We start from the raw sequence: 19816 nt of genomic DNA, 5'->3' as shown, positions 1-19816 counted from the left end.
TCCTGCCTTCGTCGTACCGCGGGCGACAGGACGAGGTTGGTCCACTGCGTCCGGAGTGTAAATATTACGGACAAGTAGGCGATGCTTACGTTCATCCTGCGCTTGTTGGAAAACTGACGCTGTGATGATCTAAACGAATTCGTTACGACTCGGCCAATCTGTCGCCACGAAAATATATACAACGTTTTGATATCATATCGCGAATATAAACGCGCGCGAAATGTTCGTGGTTTGCATAAATGCATCCTGGTCGATCACACGACCCCGCGGGATACAGCTAATTACGGTCAACTGATGTACTGAAGGTTAGGCAATAAAACAATTGAGTGATCATTTTGTCACCTTTCTTCATCTGGGTCAATTTGTACTCATTAAACCTGTTGATTAAACAGTTAATGACTATTTCATTCGATTATAGCACTTGAAAGCGCGTCTTTGAACAGTCAGATTTAATATCAGACGCAAATTAATTTACGCAACATTAGGTAACCGGCTTTCATATCGGTAGCACGACTCGGAGGAACCTGGGAACTCTCCGTCGTTCGTAGCTCTTCGTAAGCGCTGCGAAACCTGCCTTCCCGCCGATCGAATGAGTAATGAAATGGCCGCCATTGAATGTACGTACATACTGTTGTCGAAGAGTACTTGTGGTGAACTTGTTGTGTGATGCGGTCACTTTTGACCAAAAAATATCTGTTGTGAAACAAATTTCTCAAGAAGCCGATAAAATTACATTCTGCTGTTTTTCTCCGTTTTTCACATGCAATTATCATTCTAGCTGCCGGACCAAAAGCCAGATAACATGTTTGAAGAATTAGTTTTGGTCCTCACCCATGATTTTCTCAAGAAAAAGGTCCTAAATTGGCGGGGCGAAATAGAGCTTAATTATAAGAAGTATAGAGATGTACCCTTTAAAAAACACCGGATTGACATAAATTCTATCTATTCATAAATGTATTCACCTACCTTAACTTTTTTCCCCGAAATTTTAATTCCGAAATAAAACTTAGTCATCAAAAATTGGCCAAGGCCCATTAAAAACCTACGCGGTACAAAAGTATGGCCATTCTCTTTTTGGCCAGCACCCGCGCGAATTCTGTCCGGGACAAGCCAGTGGGCTGAGAACCTTTTAGGTTTTTCAGGGGGTGTTGTATCATTTTAAGGATGGGCCAAAAGTTTAAGGATATACTGATCTCGCAATTACGAGATCCGATCGGAGCGGCATCTATGCGTAAAAACTGGAACTGGAGTGCTCCGTTGAGTACGGCGTACATGAAACATCTATGATTGTTCCCATATTTCAGTGTTGCCATCCAATAGACAGCTAGAGAGACCATGCCTCATCTTCAGGGGAAAACGACTGAGCAGGAGCCCCAACTTACTCTTCTAGTTGGTTATTTGAACTCTTCCGGCTGCTTATCAATTAACAAATGCACGGCTGCCATCTGTCCGAAGAGTGACGAACTAAAAATCCCTTTAAATCTACCCAGAGTGCATTGGGCCAAAATGGTTGACAAGTGACACGTATTTTTGACTTTGAGTTAGAAACTCATCAAAAACTGCCTTTAATCACCATATGTAAAAGTGAAAACACCCCTTATGCAATATAAATAACCCAATGATAGATTCCAATCATTAAAATGGACATTGACGATGTATTTCGCGAGATCGGGGAGTTGGGCCGGCATCAGAAGAAAATATTTTTGGCTGTGGCACTTCTCAATGGGTACATTGCCTTTCACAACCTGAACACGGTGTTTATTGGTGCCAAGCCGGCGTTTTCCTGCTTGACAGCTGATGGATCAGTTGTTGTCAACACTTGCGACTTGGAGTGCAAAACGTTTGAATATTCGCACGAGTTTACTTCCATTGCAACCGAGGTGAGACCGAGATATGTTCCCAGGCCAAAATATCCAAAAAGTGTTTCTTTCACTGACCCTTGCCCTTGGAGAGACAGCGACTTGACCTAAAGATGGCACAAAGATGAAAGTAGATGATGTTACTTATCAGCAGCAAACAATTTTTTATACATGTCTATGTCACCACATTGGTTTATTTAATAATTTACCCGAGAATGACATAATTCATATCGATATATTAATATATATTTTTTTCAGTGGCATTTGATATGCGGCGATGCCTACAAAATCAGCCTGGTGCAATCTGTATACATGTTTGGAGTCCTCATCGGCGCTCTCCTCTTTGGGATCATCTCGGATAAATACGGGCGATTCTGGACTGTCATGTACACCACTGTCGGCCTAACAATCGCATCCTTCCTGTCATCCTTCCCATACAACTTGGAGATGTACTTCGCCCTAAGATTCATGACGGGATTCCATTGCGGTGGTGCGATTCTTGTCTCCTTTGTACTTTTGACAGAGTTAGTGGGGTCGTCCAAACGCGCTCTGTGTGGAATGCTCATGCAGTTGTTCTTTGCTGTAGGCATAATGGTATTTGCGTTGTTTGCGTATTTTATTCGAGAATGGAAGACGTTATCGGCAGTGACGGCAGCTATAGGGACTTTTAATTCACTTTTAATTTATTGGTGAGTTGTGAAGACTGCTGTGTAAGACTGTTCATGTTTTGGATGATTTAGAAGTGTTAATTCAGTGTCGCGTGCAAATATATAAAAAAATTATGCCCTCTTTTCTAAAATCTCTGTTCTGTCTCTAAAAAACTCCCTAAATAATTTGGTGGGCCATAAGTCAAGCAAAAACTCTTAATATCCAACTGAAGCACAATAAAGATTCTGCACGTACAAATGTTTTCTTCTACCACAACCAGATGAACTTATCTTAGTTGAGTCTTAACGTACAATTTGTTCCATGTTGAGCTTGAAGTAAGTAAAGGAAGTACACGATGGATTCTTATAATAGTTGTCATTCTTTATCTCAGGATTTTCTTTATTATAGGACATGTACATGGTTCTTTTTTTTACATTCTAGGTTTGTTCCAGAGAGTCCAAGATGGTGCCTCATTCAGGGAAAGGTCCAGCAGGCTGAAAAAATCCTCGAAAGTATAGCCAAGAAAAATGGTGCTAAGTTAACAGAAATCAAATTGTCACCACCAGCTAAAAGTCACGAGGGCCAAAAATATTCCATGGTTGATCTGTGGAAGCATAAACTCTTGAGGAAAAGAACGATAATTCAGATTTATGCTTGGTGAGTTAATTGATCAAGTTTTATTGAAAGTTTCGGAACTTTAAAAAAACTTAATTAGAAAAATATTCCATGGTTCTCAAGAAGATATCAAGATATAATGTGGTTTACCAAAGAAATTATTAAAACCAGTGAAGAAGATGAAAAGTAGAACACATTTAAATATGTTTGTGTACTTCCTCTTACAATCTACATGTAGAACTATTCTGATTCTTTCATAAGATTTACTAATCTGTGCCTTTTTTCCCTCCAGGTTTGTAAATAGCGCTGTCTATTACGGGCTGACCATGAGTGCTGGATCCCTTGGGAGCAGTATGTATATAAGTGTAGCCTTGTCTGGTGCTGTAGAATGGCCTGCTTACCTCCTGACCATTGTTTTATTGAGCAGGTAAATATCGGTGTGGTTTGATGTGATTCGAATATTTTGGGTAGACCAGTGTGTCACTTGACCCATTTCGCTTGTATTTCATCGCTGGGATCACAATCGTGAGCAAGTCAGTGTGCAGCACTGCACAGCACAGTGGGTTGTTGTGGGGGTGTCGAAGACCTTATACCTGTCCTATGAGTGGTGACCTTCAAAAAAGATTTACAACTACAGTAGAACCTCTCTATTAAGGACACCCTCGGGACTGGCAAGTGCTGTCCTTAATAGAGAGGTGTCCTGATTAAAGAGGTCAAACTGAATGGAAACAACCAATTTAGGACCAAAACTAGTGTCCTTAATAGAGAGGTTGTCCTTAATAGAGAGGTGTCCTGATTAAAGAGGTCAAACTGAATGGAAACAACCAATTTAGGACCAAAACTAGTGTCCTTAATAGAGAGGTTGTCCTTAATAGAGAGGTGTCCGCTAAGGGAGGTTCCACAGTACATGTATGTTCTTTTGCAGAATTGGACGAAGGTCGATTCTGTGTTCCTACATGGTTTTAGGAGGACTGTGTTGTATAGGAGTTATGATGTTTCCAGCAGGTAAGTCGAAACGAGTGGTTGCATGCCACTACAGTTGGGCGCCGATTTCGGCAATTGGCCAAGTGGTGTCATCTTTGGCCAGGGAGAAGAACCAATGAGGAACCGGCGTTAAGATAAATGCCAGTGGCGGCGCCACAATCGATCGTACCTTCTGACGCCATGACGTCATTTTCTGGTCTGTTGACGTCGCATGAGGTCAATCACGGGAAACCATTGCGTACATTTTTGCACAGGTTTTCAACAACAGAAAACGTGCCCAATAACTGGCATCGCGCATATTTTCCGCAAAATTATCTTAAGAAACTGATAGCTCAATAGATTTAAAACAGGAAGATGCAAACGTCGCCGAAATCGGTCGAAAATAAGCGATCGTTTCGTTTTCAGGCTCAGAAATAACATGATAATGCATTGGAAATGGAGAGTTTTGGTATGATCGATTGCAGCGCCACGCGGCGGATAAATCGTCCCGGTTCCTCATTACAATTTTCTTGTGGTGTGTTGAATCAAGCCTCACTTTAGAGTCTCACTTTCAAGGCTCATCCAAGGGAATTATTAAAGTAAAGTGGTCTGCCTGAGGTCACATAAGTGATTATATGTCTCGGATCATGCTGACCAGCATTAGAGGGTTAACATTCAAAATGGTCTATTTTTGGCATTGTGGAAATCGATTTTGCAAAGAAATTCTATATGTATTGATGTATTCTTGTAATACTGCCACTAAATGATGTACATGTACCAAAAAGTCTTAAAAGTCTTCGTCTTTCATTTCAGTTTATTCCAAAACCATCACTACCTTAGCCATGATGGGAAAACTTACCATCGCTGCGTCTTTTGCTGTCATTTATGTATATTCTGCTGAATTATTCCCGACTGTAATACGGTGAGTTTCTCATAGGCTGTGGGGATCAGACTTCATCAGGAATGATGACGTTTTGATGTCTGTAAGCTAAAGGCAGAATCTTGCTTATAGGAGAATATAAAAAATAAAGAACAGTATTAATTCATGTATCAGATAAGATCAATTTGTCAAAATGTCAAAATGACATTTCAGAGGAGAAATGATCCCACGTTTTCGTCAAACTTTTCATAATCGTCACCATAATCAATACTGTCCTCTTGGAAGTTTTTGTCGACACCACAATTTCTGCTACGTCGTGATTAATTTTCTCCGTTTCAGAAATGTTGCAATGGGTTTGACTTCAGTGGCCGCGAGGACGGGAGGAATAATGTCACCTCTCATTATTGCACTTGTAAGTATCATTCTGATCTGAAGGGGAAATAAAGGTTTCGACTTGGGTGACCACCAGTCATAGAGGACAAACAGGTGACAACGCCACAGCTAAAGACACCATTTTGGACGTCAAATTAAACCATGTGGTGGAGATTGTCATCAGTGTAACAATGGAGTGAAGAGCCAAGATGTTGCTATATATGTGACTCGCTCTACCAAAACTAGGCGCTTGTCGCATCTGAACTCGACAGGTCGATACGGACTTGTTGTTCATTTCCCTATTGTAGACCTTTTGTGAAATCTATTACAAACTGATTTGGTCACATTTCACAAAAGGTCTACAATAGGGAAATGAACAACAAGTCCGTATCAACCTGTCAAGTTCAGATGCGACAAGCGCCTAGTTTTGGTAGAGCGAGTCACATATTACACACCTTTAAGGCGACATCAGAGGGGTCAAGGCCAGGGATTGATGTAAAAAATTGACATCGCTTCACAACCTCTAGTGTCTTTTCTGGTTGTTCCATTTTGAATTTTCATACTCTCTTTGACCTTCAAGTAATCGTCGTCAACCGTTTTTTCCTACAGATTGACATCCATCGCACTCTGCCATATCTAGTCTATGGTAGTCTCGCCTTCACTGCCGGGCTTCTCTGCATAATGCTGCCCGAGACGTTCGGGCAGCCGATGCCCGAGACCTTCGATGACATTCTCGACGAGGATACCATGAAGAAGACAGATAAAAAGGGAAAGAAGTTGATCTCAGAGGATCGCGTGAAACTTTTGCAAGATAAAGTCGATGAGCACAATGAATTTGATCAGGTTTATCATGTGTGATGGCTGAGGTTTCCATTGGAATAAGGCCTAGGGTTCCTTGGAGTGAGGATTTCTGAGGGTATTGAATGCAGGGGGATAGCAAGCTTTTTGGTCGTGGTGGGGGCGAAAGACTGGGGAGATGAACAAAATGACCCTTTTTGAATTTCTTTTGCCAAAATCATGGTTAGTGACTTATGGGGAAGAATTTGACTACTATGGCTTCAGAATAATCTTGGTTGGAGGTGAGTTAAGAGGCAGGTTCACTTGTGCGGTAACGAAATGAATAATGGTTACAGTATTTTTCATTCACTGCCATAATCTTCACGAACATAAAATATTGGCCTCTTGTCTTTGCTTTTATGACCTGTTTTTTTGATTTTGTCTAAAATTTGCACTGATAAGTTCTACTTACAGTTTTTGGTTCAACTGCGTAAAATATACATGTAGTATTTAGATAACAGTTAAAGAACACTCTATACATCGATGATACTTCTCACAAAATTTTACAGAATTGACAAAAAATATGGACAATCCATTTCTCTCTGTGCTCATATGGCTTTATTATTGTATGCTACTTGGCCAGTTTCCTTGTGGCTAGCATGTACATTCAGTATTTATTGAATGCAGGGGTACAGCATGCTTTTCGGTCTTGGTTGGGGCATACAACTTTCTGGGAGAGGTGCCTCTTCTTCTTCTTCTTCTTCAGCGTTCGCTCTGCACTTGGAGGGGTCATTCTCCTAGGAGTAATCCTCCTCCAAGGCGGGATGAGCGTATCCTGCGTGCCACTACGGTTAGGCGTCAATTGGGTTTATTGGCCTAGAGGTCCGACTTTGGCGAGAGAGATAGAGTCCACGCAAGCTACTCATGTTTCTCACTTGGTGGGGTCTTAGCTTGCCCTGGCATAGACACCAGGTACAAGGAACCTCGGTTTTGAGTCTCATTCGAAGGACTGTGAAGAGCCAGGAATTTTAGTTCTTTGAAAGCCACGCCGGTTCATCCAGACATACGATCCTGGGTTCTCCCCGGGATCGAACCCGGGCCTTTTTGCGTGGTGGCCAGCAGTGTAAACCACTAGGCCATGAGGCTCCTTTGGGAGAGGTGCAAAATGATCCTTTTTGAAGATTTTCGGTGGTGACTTCTGGGGAAGCATTTGACTAATATAGCTTCAGGACAATCTTGGTTGGAGGTAAGTTAACAGGCAGGTTCACTGGTGAGTTCACGAAATAAATAATGGTCGCAACATCTTTTCAGTCACTGCTATAATCTTCACAAACATAAAATATTGGTCTCTTGTCTATACTTTGATGACTTGTTGGCTCACCGTAAGGGGAGTCTATACGATAGCGCTGTGTCCGTCGTCGTCGTCGTCGTCGTCGTCGTCGTCGTCGTCGTCGTCGTCGTCGTCGTATCCTAACAGTGGCACGTTTCTTAACTGCTAGGGCTATGAACTTGAAACTTTGTACACAGAATGCCCTAGGTCAGCTGACCTCTGACACTGATTTTCGGTCCGATCTGATTCTCTGTTTGGCCACCAGGGGGCCAAATGTCGATATCTAAAAAGTGTGATATCTCGCTTATTAGTGACTTGTTTTCGATAAAACTTTTGTTGTAGGTACTCATAGCAAATATACATTTTATATTATACGGGTTTTTAATTTGACCTTGTTTTCAAGGTCGCAGAGGTCATATGGCGTAAATTGGCCATTAGAGTGTAAACTATGGCACGTTTCTTAACCACTAAAGCTATGAACTTGAAACTTGGTACATATAACCCCCTATATCACATAGCCTCTGGTGCTGAATTTTGGTTCGATCTGATTCCTAACTTTGCCACCAGGGGGCCAAAAGTGGAAATCTAAAAAGTGTGATATCTCGCTTATAAGTGACTTGTTTTCGATAAAACTTTTGTTGTAGGTACTCATAGCAAATATACATTTTATATTATACGGGTTTTCAATTTGACCTACTTTTCAAGGTCACAGAGGTCATATGGCGTAAATTGGCCATTAGAGTGTAAACTATGGCACGTTTCTTAACCACTAAAGCTATGAACTTGAAACTTGGTACATATAACCCCCTATATCACATAGCCTCTGGCGCTGAATTTTGGTTCGATCTGATTCCTAACTTTGCCACCAGGGGGCCAAAAGTGGAAATCTAAAAAGTGTGATATCTCGCTTATAAGTGACTTGTTTTCGATAAAATTCTTATGGTAGGTACTGTTTGGAAGAATACATCACATATTTTACGGGTTTTCAATTTGACCTACTTTTCAAGGTCACAGAAGTCATATGGCGTAAATTGGCTGTTAGAGTGTAAACTATGGCACGTTTCTTAACCAGTAAAGCTATGAACTTGAAACTTGGTGCATATAACCCCCTACATCAGATAACGTCTGATGTCGAATTTTGGCCTGATTTGATTCTTTATTCGGCCACCAGGGGGCCATAACGGAAAAAGGAAGAAGTGCAATATCTTGCCTATTTGAGTGAATTGTTTTCGATAAAATTTTATGGCAGGGACTCCTAGCAAGGATACATCACATTTCCTATGATTTTTGGATTTGACCTCCTTTTCTAGGTCACAGAGGTCAAATGGCGTAAATTGACCGTTCGAGTGTAACTATGGCACGTTTCTTAACTGCTAAAGCTATGAACTTGAAAGTTGGTACATGTAACCCCCTACATCAGATAATCTCTGACACCGAATTTTGGCCTGATCTGATTCTTGATTTGGCCACCAGGGGGTCAAAACTGAAAAAGTAGGACGTGCAATATCTCGCTTATTAATGACTTTTTTTCGATGAATTTTTTATTAGCTCAGCTGACAAGCTGAGCTATTCATATGAGTAAATGGTAGAATGAATGTCCGTCTGTCTGTCTGTCTGTCTGTCTGTCTGTCCGTTAAACAGGCACGTTTCAAAACTATGGCGGATAGGCGATAGATTTTCCCTATAAGCCATTTAGACCCTTCAGGACTCCTGAATAGACCAAGTGTGGGTCCGGCAGGATTAACAGTTTGGCCACCAGGGGGCAAAAAGCCTAAATCACAAAACAATTTTTTGGCGCTTTATTCAAGCAGATAGAAGCTTGAAATAAAGTTGAAAAGGACCGCATGCATGTAGGTCTTGAAACTACTAAGAGTAGTTTTGATTGATACTACCAGTTGGCATTACTGAGCCAAAATCTGTGTTGACCTAGTTTAAGCTTGATTTGAATTTCCCGCTCTTGTATGACTCTGAAGGTTGTGGGTTCCAATCCCACTTCGGGTCAATTTTTTTTTTTTTAATTTTTACTTTTTTCACTTGTAAATACATTTTCTTTACTTTTTTGAATAATTTGGTGGGCGGCCATCTTGGTTTTTTGGCTCACCGTAAGGGGAGTCTATATGATAGCGCTGTGTCCGTCGTCGTCGTCGTCGTCGTCGTCGTCGTCGTCGTCGTCGTCGTCGTCGTCGTCGTCGTCGTCGTCGTCGTCGTCGTCGTCGTATCCTAACAGTGGCACGTTTCTTAACTGCTAAGGCTATGAACTTGAAACTTTGTACACAGAATGCCCTAGGTCAGCTGACCTCTGACACTGATTTTCGGTCCGATCTGATTCTCTGTTTGGCCACCAGGGGGCCAAATGTCGATATCTAAAAAGTGTGATATCTCGCTTATTAGTGACTTGTTTTCGATAAAACTTTTGTTGTAGGTACTCATAGCAAATATACATTTTATTTTATACGGGTTTTTAGTTTGACCTTGTTTTCAAGGTCACAGAGGTCATATGGCGTAAATTGGCCATTAGAGTGTAAACTATGGCACGTTTCTTAACCACTTAAGCTATGAACTTGAAACTTGGTACATATAACCCCCTATATCACATAGCCTCTGGTGCTGAATTTCAGTTTGATCTGATTCTCAACTTTGCCACCAGGGGGCCAAAAGTGGAAATCTAAAAAGTGTGATATCTCGCTTATAAGTGGCTTGTTTTCGATAAAATTTTTATGGTAGGTACTCTTAGGAAGAATACATCACATATCTTACGGGTTTTCAATTTGACCTACTTTTCAAGGTCACAGAGGTCATATGGCGTAAATTGGCCTTTAGAGTGTAAACTATGGCACGTTTCTTAACCATTAAAGCTATAAACTTGAAACTTGGTGCATATAACCCCCTACATCAGATAACCTCTGATGCCGAATTTTGGTCCGATCTGATTCTTTATTCGGCCACCAGGGGGCCATAATGGAAAAAGTAAGAAGTGCAATATCTTGCTTATTTGAGTGAATTGTTTTCGAGAAATTTTTTATGGCAGGGACTTCTAGCAAGGATACACCACATGTCCTACGATTTTTGGATTTGACCTCCTTTTCTAGGTCACAGAGGTCAAATGGCGTAAATTGGCCATTAGAGTGTAACTATGGCACGTTTCTTAAAGCGAACTGGAACCGCCGAGCGATTTATTCAACTTTTCGACTTTCACCGCCCGAGAAAGTCGAACTTCCAACTTCATATTCGAATTTGTAGCTCCGCCCCCAGTGCCCGAGCATGCGCAGTTCAATTTATTATCATTGAGAATCATGTGAGAATCACGTGAGTCATGCGATCTTTCATTCATGAGTTTTCGTAGTAAATTCCATAGTAGTGACGTCATTCAATGATTGACAGCTAGGCGCCATGTTTCATTCATGCCTCGTTCTGATCACCCGATACGCGGGAAATGAAAACGAGGTCATACGAACTGGCTCGGCGGTTCCAGTTCGCTTTAACTGCTGAAGCTATGAACTTGAAAGTTGGTACATGTAACCCCCTACATCAGATAATCTCTGACACCGAATTTTGGCCTGATCTGATTCTTGATTTGGCCACCAGGGGGTCAAAACTGAAAATGTAGGACGTGCAATATCTCGCTTATTAATGACTTTTTTTCGATGAAATTTTTATTGCAGGGACTCTTAGCAATCACACGATATTGATCTTGTTGATGTCATAGACAATTATTGGTTGGATCATAAACTTATATATACTGCCCTGTCTTATTACTTGACATCAATACACATCTAAAAAAAGTCTTCATGCCTGATTGTGTTCACCATATTCACCTCTAAACTAAGCATGATCCTGCCTACTAAAAGATGTATACGGTGAGCACAATGGCCCCTGGCCGTTTCATTTTTTTATTTGGTCTAAAATATTGCATAATAAGCTCAAATTATAAGTTCCACTTCAAGTTTTCAACTCCCAATTCTGTACTACTTACAATATATATGTAGTGTTTAGATAGCAGCTAAAGGACACTATACATTGATGATACTTCCCACGAGTTTGTGCAGTTTTGACAGAAAATGTGGACAGTCCATTTCTCTCTGTGCTCATGTGTCTTTATTATTGTGTATTACTTGACCAATTTCCTCGGTAGCATGTACATTCGGTATTTAATATGAAGATATATTTACAACGAATATTTTGACTCTGGTTTTGTCTGTAGTCTGTCAAAAATGGATTCCGACACTGTCCCCGTCCCATTAGTCTTCTCTGAACAACTGAGTGCAATCCTGTCACATCGAGGACAGGACTAGGCGTCTACCAATATGAAATGGATTCCCACACTGTCCCCATACCATTAGTCCCTAGCAGCAACTGAGTACAATCCTGTCACATTGAGGACAGGACAAGGCCTCCACCAATATGAAATGGATTCCCACACTGTCCCCATACCATTAGTCCCCAGCAGCAACTGAGTAAAATCCTGTCACATCGAGGACAGGACTAGGCCTCCACCAATATGAAATGGATTCTGACGCTGTCCCCATATCATCAGTCTTCTCGCAGCAACTGAGTACTGTCCTGTCACATCGAGGACAGGACTAGGCGTCTACCAATATGAAATGGATTCCGACACTGTCCCCATACCATTAGTCTTCTCGCAGCAACTGAGTACAATCCTGTCACATCGAGGACAGGACTAGGCGTCTACCAATATGAAATGGATTCCGAAACTGTCCCCATACCATTAGTCTTCTCGCAGCAACTGAGTACAATCCTGTCACATTGAGGACAGGACTAGGCCTCCACCAATATGAAATGGATTCCCACACTGTCCCCATACCATTAGTCTTCTCGCAGCAACTGAGTACAATCTTGTCACATCGAGGACAGAACAAGGCCTCAACCAATATGAAATGGATACCCATACTGTCCCCATCCCATTTATCACATCCCACCTATGAAACCAGTGACAGATTAGAACCTAAATTGAAGACGGGACAAGATGTCCGTCTACCAATATGAAATGACGGCCCACATTGTCCCCAACTTATTTGTCACATCCCGAGCAATAGATCACAATCTGGTCACATTGAAAATAGGACAAGAAGTAGGTCCACTAGTATGACGGCCCACATTGTCCCCAACTTATTTGTCACATACCGAGCAATAGATCACAATCTGGTCACATTGAAAATAGGACAAGAAGTAGGTCCACTAGTATGACGGCCCACATTGTCCCCAACTTATTTGTCACATACCGAGCAATAGATCACAATCTGGTCACATTGAAAATAGAACAAGAAGTAGGTCCACTAGTATGACGGCCCACATTGTCCCCAACTTATTTGTCACATCCCGAGCAATAGATCACAATCTGGTCACATTGAAAATAGGACAAGAAGTAGGTCCACTAGTATGAAATGCATTCTCTCACTTTCCTTGACCCATTTGCTACATCTCAGCATGGATCACGATACCGTCACATCAAAGACACCACAAGATGTCAGTCTACCAATACGAAATATACTGTCCCCGTTTGACTTGTCACATCCAGCAATTCGACCACAATCTTTCCACATTGAAGACGGGAGAAAACGTCTGTGCTACCAATACGACATGGATTCCTACGATGTCACCAGGCAATGTGTCCACATCGAAGACGGTGCAAGACGTCCGCCAGTATAAAATGGATACTCGCACTGTCCCAATCACATGTCTCATCCCAGTATAAATCACAATCTGATCTTATTCGCGACGAGACAAGATCTACCAATATGAAACGGATTCCAACACTTCCTCTATCCCATTTTTCATACCTCAGCATTAGATCACAATCTCGTCACATTTAAGACTGCACAAGGGGTCTACCAGTGGACACTGTCTCCATCACACTTGTCACATCCAAGCAACTGGTCTTATTTGAAACGGGACAAGATCTACCAATATGAAATGGATTCCAACACTTCCTCTATCCCATTTTTCACACCTCAGCATTAGATCACAATCTCGTCACATTGAAGACTGGACAAGGGGTCTACCAGTGGACACTGTCTTCAACGCACTTGTCACATCCAAGCAACTGATAATAACCTGGACAAAATGTTTCGATTCCCCCTTGGAGATGATTACTAGCTAAAGGACACCACCCTGAACACAAGGCTCTGTGGCGGTGTGACAGCGGATATAGTCCCCCTGGAGTCATAGTCCGGTAGCATTGTATTTGACCAATTAAGCAGCATGATCTATTGTACCGCTAACCCTAACCAAAACATTTAGCAATGCGGGCTATTGTTACACGGACTATCAGCCCTAGGACTACTATCCCTTGCACACCGGAACTCCGTATGACGGCTGATTTCGTTACCAAAAACGGACTGACTGTCTAGCGTGCGCAGCCCAAGAATACCGAATGCAGCAGTACTAGCAGAAGAAAAAGAAATTAATTCCGACACATTGCCCGTCTTATCTGTCATATCCCAGCAAAAGATCAAAATCTAGTCCCACTTATGACGGGACAAGTTTCCCGGATGCCCCGGACTGCCGGCTTGGCCGGCAAGGATCGGGCCGCCAGTGCCAGGCAAGTCTGGTGCCGCCCGCGATCGCGATCGCTCGGCAAGTCGGGCAGAGGAGGCTGCCCGCGAGAGCCCGGCGCGATACCGGGAAATCTGTTGGCCTGGTCAACTTCTGGGGCCGGGACCTGCGGGAGCGACCGCTATCGCGTAGAGCCATCTCGACACTTTGAATACGGGACAAAACGTCTGAGTTAATTCTCACAGTGTCCTTATACTTTGTCTCAATCTGAAGACAGTTGGTTCAAGATTCTGCCACCAGCGGAATCGGACATACACCAAGGCGAAAGACATTTGCTGCCGAAGACGAGAAAGTACAACCATGGGACACAACATCGGAGGGTTCCAGTCCGTTTTTAATCTTCAACAGGAGCACCAAACGAAAATGATGTTCCGTTGTATACGTTATCGTATACTGGTGATGGGTCTCAACTTCAGCCCGAGCTTTATTTCGGGCTACGGGCGACGGAATGACAGCATTCTTTCCCTAAGTTGTGCCTCGCAGCCGATTGGCAATGGACCTCTTGTTCTAGTGCGGTGCATTGGCGGGGCTTCACCATCCTGACATTGCCCCCATTTCCAATGTGAGATATGGAGGCGAATTTTTGATTACCAATAGGCCAACATTGTATTCGCATGGCGTGGGTTCCTAACCTGGTCATCTTGGCTGGCTTTCAGGTGTGACTCCGCCACGCCGTCTCGGACTTCGTCAGGTATAATCGCAGTAAGCTGCTGAGTGCACACCTCTGGAACGCTAGAAGCCACAGGTCTACTACTATGAAATGAACTCGCTCCTACAGTGTCCCCATTCCGTTTGTCTCATCCTAGCAGCATATTACGGCTTGGCAGAAGACGGGAAAACACGCGATGGTCCTTACACCTAGTCTCAATCCAAGAATCACAATCTGAAGACAGTTAGTTCATGATTCTGTCACCAGGAATCGGACAAGGACAGCTTGAAAGACACCTTGCGCGGACGGCAATACCACCTAGGGTACACAGTCAGTTTTCTTCAACAAACGCCCAAATGACGTCTTTCGGTCATACTAACATTGCCACGCTGATAGAATGACCACAGTTCAGCAGTCCAAGCAAGAGAATCTGATGTGAAATGCGATTTATCGCTGGACTGTAGCACGGTTCTATGGCATCTACAGTGCTGTAGAACCGTGACTGCAGCAGCGCTGGCACTATGCGAGGATGACCTTTTACAACACGTGCGGACACCACTTGGCGACAATAATGTTGTTCGACTTCGATGATGAGGAGGTCGCTAAATGGTCGTGGCGTCCTTAAATGAAGGCCAATACATGTACCGAAGACACCCGTTGTTCCGTCTGGAGACAAGTCGAGACAAGTTTTCATGTAGGTCAAACTTTTGCCGTAAGGTGGCTGCCTGTGCTGCGTTTTGAAAATGCGTGTTGTCATCTGAAAGAAGATATTTACTCCATGCGTTCAAAAGCGATGTGAGGCTAACCTTTCCTTAAAGGGAGACTATTGGTAGGTCCAGGTAGGTCAAATTAAGTTACACAAAGTACCGATAGGGGCATCTCCTATTTCACAGTACCGGGTACATCGAAACTGTGTTAGTGCGAGGAATAAATCAATTCCACCTCGCGCGCACTTTTGTACTTTCTAGCTAGGTTGAGCGATGAAAGACCGGAAAACGGTGATAAACCTGTATGATGATGATGATGATGATGATGATGATGATGATGATGAAGTCTCCATTTCATGTTCAATTCGCGATCGGAACACCATTGGTGTATCACCGGTCTGCATCCAATCCATCTTTTTTTTCTGCGGTGTAATTTTTCGCCGAATAATCATCACCAATCCGAAGGAATGTGCGCAAGATTATTGTGCATCACGATACCACGTCGATCAAAGGAGAAAATTACATGCACGACGTGTCAATCTCTCTGCGATAATCCTGTCCATTTCCTCTCTTTCTTGGATCTAGTGGTCAAGCGTGCTCCAATAGCAGTAATTATCCAGCCACGTGTCACAGCTTCTGTTGCAGCCCTTGAAAAATATCTGATCAGATCAATAACGCTGTAGGAATAAGTGCCTGTTTTTTCATTGCAGAGGGCTTTATCTGCTGCTTAACGTTGTTTTTATGGGTTACGGTGGATTATGGTCAGATTGCTATGTCTGGTCGTTTGTTGAGGGGGATTTCGCATGACCAGCGCTTCAGCCTATTTTTTACATTTTATCGGGTGGTCGTATAATGGAAATCTGTTCTGGTGGATAGGAATATCCCTCTTACTGCTTGGTGATTGGTTTGTCGCTTTATCAATGGTCGTCATTGGTTGGCTATCCAAAATCATGTTTGAAAAAAGCACAACATCGTATTTTTAAAAATATTTATTATTTTGACGAGGACACACTCGAATGCCATGAAAGTAACTAATTATTGACAAACATAAAATCATAGATTGTACATTTTTGGACTATCCTGAATAGTTGATAAACGTATTTGTTCAAAATATGTTTTATTACTGACCAATGAACCCTTCCGAAGTTGCAGTCCCAACTGAGTCTGGACCCTGAGTAGGCCCAGACCGGGGTGGACTGCTATCTTAAGCTCATTGACCTGAGTTGCACCATCCGAAATTCTTTAAAACTTCAACCTACCTGTTTTTTGTCTCTCACAGAAATACTCAGATGCATGTGGAAGGGTGACCAAATACATTATTTATTAAGATATTTCTCAGTTTGGGCGTAAATTTAGCACGAAAATATCATATGACAAGAAGTTTTAAAGTTAATTGTGCATAAATGCTTGACTATACAGCGAAACGTGAATGGTATCTCCGGTCGCGTCACGTAGGTGCACGGACGCATATTTCATTATTTTACAATATCTCGTCCACGAAATATTCCGTTCTTTCACAATCCATTTTTCGACACATTTAAATCAAAGAAAGCGCTAATTTGTCCAAGTGCACAAATACTTCACGAAAGACATATTCCAATTTCGGTCAGCGCGAAGAATTGTTATTTTCGGAACTTCAAGTTTTCGGTAGAAATGAAATTTCTAAAGTATCTAAAAGGCTTTCGCCTCGAGGTTGAATGTTCAGAAGAAGCTATCCCCCAAAATGGAAATCATGGCCTTCAGTATGTTACTCCAAAATATCCTCAGATTTACAAAATTCTTATACAGAAAACAACAACCACAACACGATTCCAACTACGTCATATCCGTTGATGCCGATCAACCAATCGGATACATCCATCTATTCACTCCGTGACACGCTGCTACAGGAAGGGGTCTTCCGTTGCTGCATTGACTCAGCAATCCTTGAATCCCTTGCGCGCGCAGCAATCTTGTATGCATGGAATTTTCACACACTCCTCCATGCAGCCTATAAAGTCCTCCATTTTTTCGTAACAGGGGAAGAAGCAGCTCATATATTCCGTTTCGCAGCCTCTCTGGCACTCGGCTTTGACTCTGCCTTCTTTTGTACCCAGGATGGTGGGACGGGCTTGATCCACAAGGGATAGTGTGCAGAAGACTAAAAGTGAGAGTACCTGCAAAGATAGAAGACAAGGACTGCTCAATATTGGACAATAATTTCATAGGTCAGAAGCTAAACCTTGTTAATCTGTCGGCGAGTTTTGAGGGCAGGAAGTTTTCGCTAAAACCTCGAAATGCCAACGCATTGCCTATCCCATTGTTTGACATCGTGATCGTAGAGGTTGGTGCAATGGATATGTATATATATTGGCGGAAACGCAGCGCCAATAGGTATGGAATCCACTAGCTACCGACTGGCGAAGATCGGGAGACCCATCTGTGAGGAATCTGAAAGAGGAAAATGATGTCTTTAATTGACACCTGGTTTGTTCCAGTAAGTTGATAGTTTCTCCAGTCCTGAAACAAAAGGAAGATCAACAGGCCTTGTGCGTGTTTGATCCGGATTGAGACCGGTTCGAGACCAGTTAGTTAAAAAGCACCGTGTAAATACGGTTAAAGCATCCGATGTACTAACTCCAAATATCATAAACGGATATTAAACTTAGTGGCCTTGCCCAATCATGGACTTACCACAGGCTACAGCATCACAACGATCATCTACATCATCGTGTTTCACCAGACAGACGAGGTTCGCGCGGTGCAGACGAAAGTATAGCCTACTTCTCTTATTTTGATAAACGATCACAAAATAGGGAATATAACACCATGGTTTGATCACGTCCGGAGATCACATTTGAAAGTTTAATCTCAGTATGGGTGAAGCCAAGATCTGTGATATCCAATTTCAATCACTTGAACTGTAGTTTAACTTATGGGTATTCGCGCTGATATAACACTTGCTTGAACCTTGGCGGATTTTGCATCAAACTACCATTTTCCCTTATCAACTGCCTGTTAAATCAAAGTTCGGCCCCTTTTGTTGATTGTTATACACCTTCTGATACCGGTGCCGAGTAAACACGTCTTTGACATTAGAAGCCCTGGCTATATTTGGACTTGGTTAAGTTGATTACCCCTTTGATCAGCTAGAACCGGTGTCACTCTACGAAAAAACACTAGCGAGCATGACACGGAATGTATCCTCATTAGGTTAACGACCGACTGTTCTTTTCTACGTGCCTTGTGCGAATGTTTTTGCCGATATTTTGAGCTAACGGTGTATTGATAACCCAAGCGGTCGGTCGACAACGAAACGGACAGAGGGGATAACGGTCATTTGACAAATGTTCAGCGTACGTGGGACAAACTTGTCATAGCTTTCCTCCCAATCGTAATTGAGTGGTCAACAGTTAGTCGTGAGAGGAATAGCATGTTTTTTGCTTGTTGTACCATTGTTGGCGACCAAATGGTCAACTACTTGTGATGCATGCTAACGGATATAACCCACAGTGAAGACATCCAACAGAGCATAAAACTAGTGCGGACATTCCCTGGTTTCTGTGGCTTCTTTGGTTAGAATCGAGGAGACCAATGGCTGTGGAAGAAATGTAACCGGCATAGTTTGCTCAGCTGGGTCTACCGAAGATGACTATAGGTAGCCTTCAAGTGCATTGTGGATTCATAATACATGATGCACTCTGATAACTTTTACTTGCGGTGCTCGATAGCATTCCGCGACGTTACTATTTATAGCTCACAAGGTCATTTGAATAAGATATTCATGACGTTTAAGGCACGTGACAGTCGGACATCGACACTTATTTCTACGCATTTGAGCTTATTTCAAAGTCAATTATCTTTGACCCTGCATTGTTTTTAGCATGAATGATACCATAGAGTCAGAGAGAGAAATACTCAGAACAATTATGTAGTATTTCCAACACTCGGACATGTGCCAGATTGAATCACTGCCCTAGTTAGAAAGCCTGAATCCATTACGTAACCGCATGTTTGTCCGACATTGCCTGTAATTCAGCGATGGGGAAATAGAGGGCAGCAGCTGCAGTGACGTCATCTTCGCTATTAAGTGGTAAATGTCTCACTAACTATTCAGTGGAGGCACAGGTTTCCATTATTTCCACTGAAATCACTGCAGTCATAAGACCCTTCTGAAGGTTGAGCTGAACACCATAACCAGTCATTTCTGTAAACCAAAGGTTGGCACGGCCATCCATCTTCGCAACAATCTCCTAATTGCTAAACATGTCTTCAAAAAGCACCGGGATCAATAGCAGAAGAAGAAGATATAGCTCATTAGAAGACACTAATAATATAATGATGGACGGGAAAACAATAAGGTACAATAAGGCTATTGATGTTGGGTGTTGTTCGTATGACAAGCTTGTCATCTCACGAGCGCAGCGGCGGAGAAAGAAGCCAGGCAGCCAGAGCGCTTTGTGA

At 42.5% G+C, this 19816-nt stretch overlaps 1 protein-coding gene and 1 long non-coding RNA gene across 2 annotated transcripts in view; one reads left to right on the top strand and one right to left on the bottom strand.

Annotated features, from left to right (window-relative positions):
• The first annotated feature begins 1508 nt into the window (after window positions 1-1508).
• On the top strand, window positions 1509-7848 carry LOC135502116 (solute carrier family 22 member 15-like). Its single transcript, XM_064794695.1, has 8 exons — window positions 1509-1880; window positions 2118-2548; window positions 2949-3164; window positions 3415-3549; window positions 4048-4127; window positions 4899-5007; window positions 5305-5377; window positions 5947-7848. Exons 1-8 carry the CDS (start codon window positions 1641-1643, stop codon window positions 6193-6195), a joined length of 1533 nt encoding a protein of 510 aa, XP_064650765.1. The 5' UTR covers window positions 1509-1640; the 3' UTR covers window positions 6196-7848.
• An 8499-nt stretch (window positions 7849-16347) lies between these two features.
• Window positions 16348-19816, bottom strand: part of LOC135502181 (uncharacterized) — a 63753-nt gene continuing 60284 nt past the window's right edge. The window contains exon 2 of the long non-coding RNA XR_010449737.1: window positions 16348-17529. This is a non-coding gene — a long non-coding RNA (uncharacterized LOC135502181). The remainder of the gene's footprint in view (window positions 17530-19816) is intronic.

The sequence above is a fragment of the Lineus longissimus genome, chromosome 18, assembly GCF_910592395.1.
Source record: "Lineus longissimus chromosome 18, tnLinLong1.2, whole genome shotgun sequence".
NCBI classification, from domain to species: domain Eukaryota; kingdom Metazoa; phylum Nemertea; class Pilidiophora; order Heteronemertea; family Lineidae; genus Lineus; species Lineus longissimus.
This window is presented reverse-complemented; position numbering and strand designations above follow the sequence as displayed.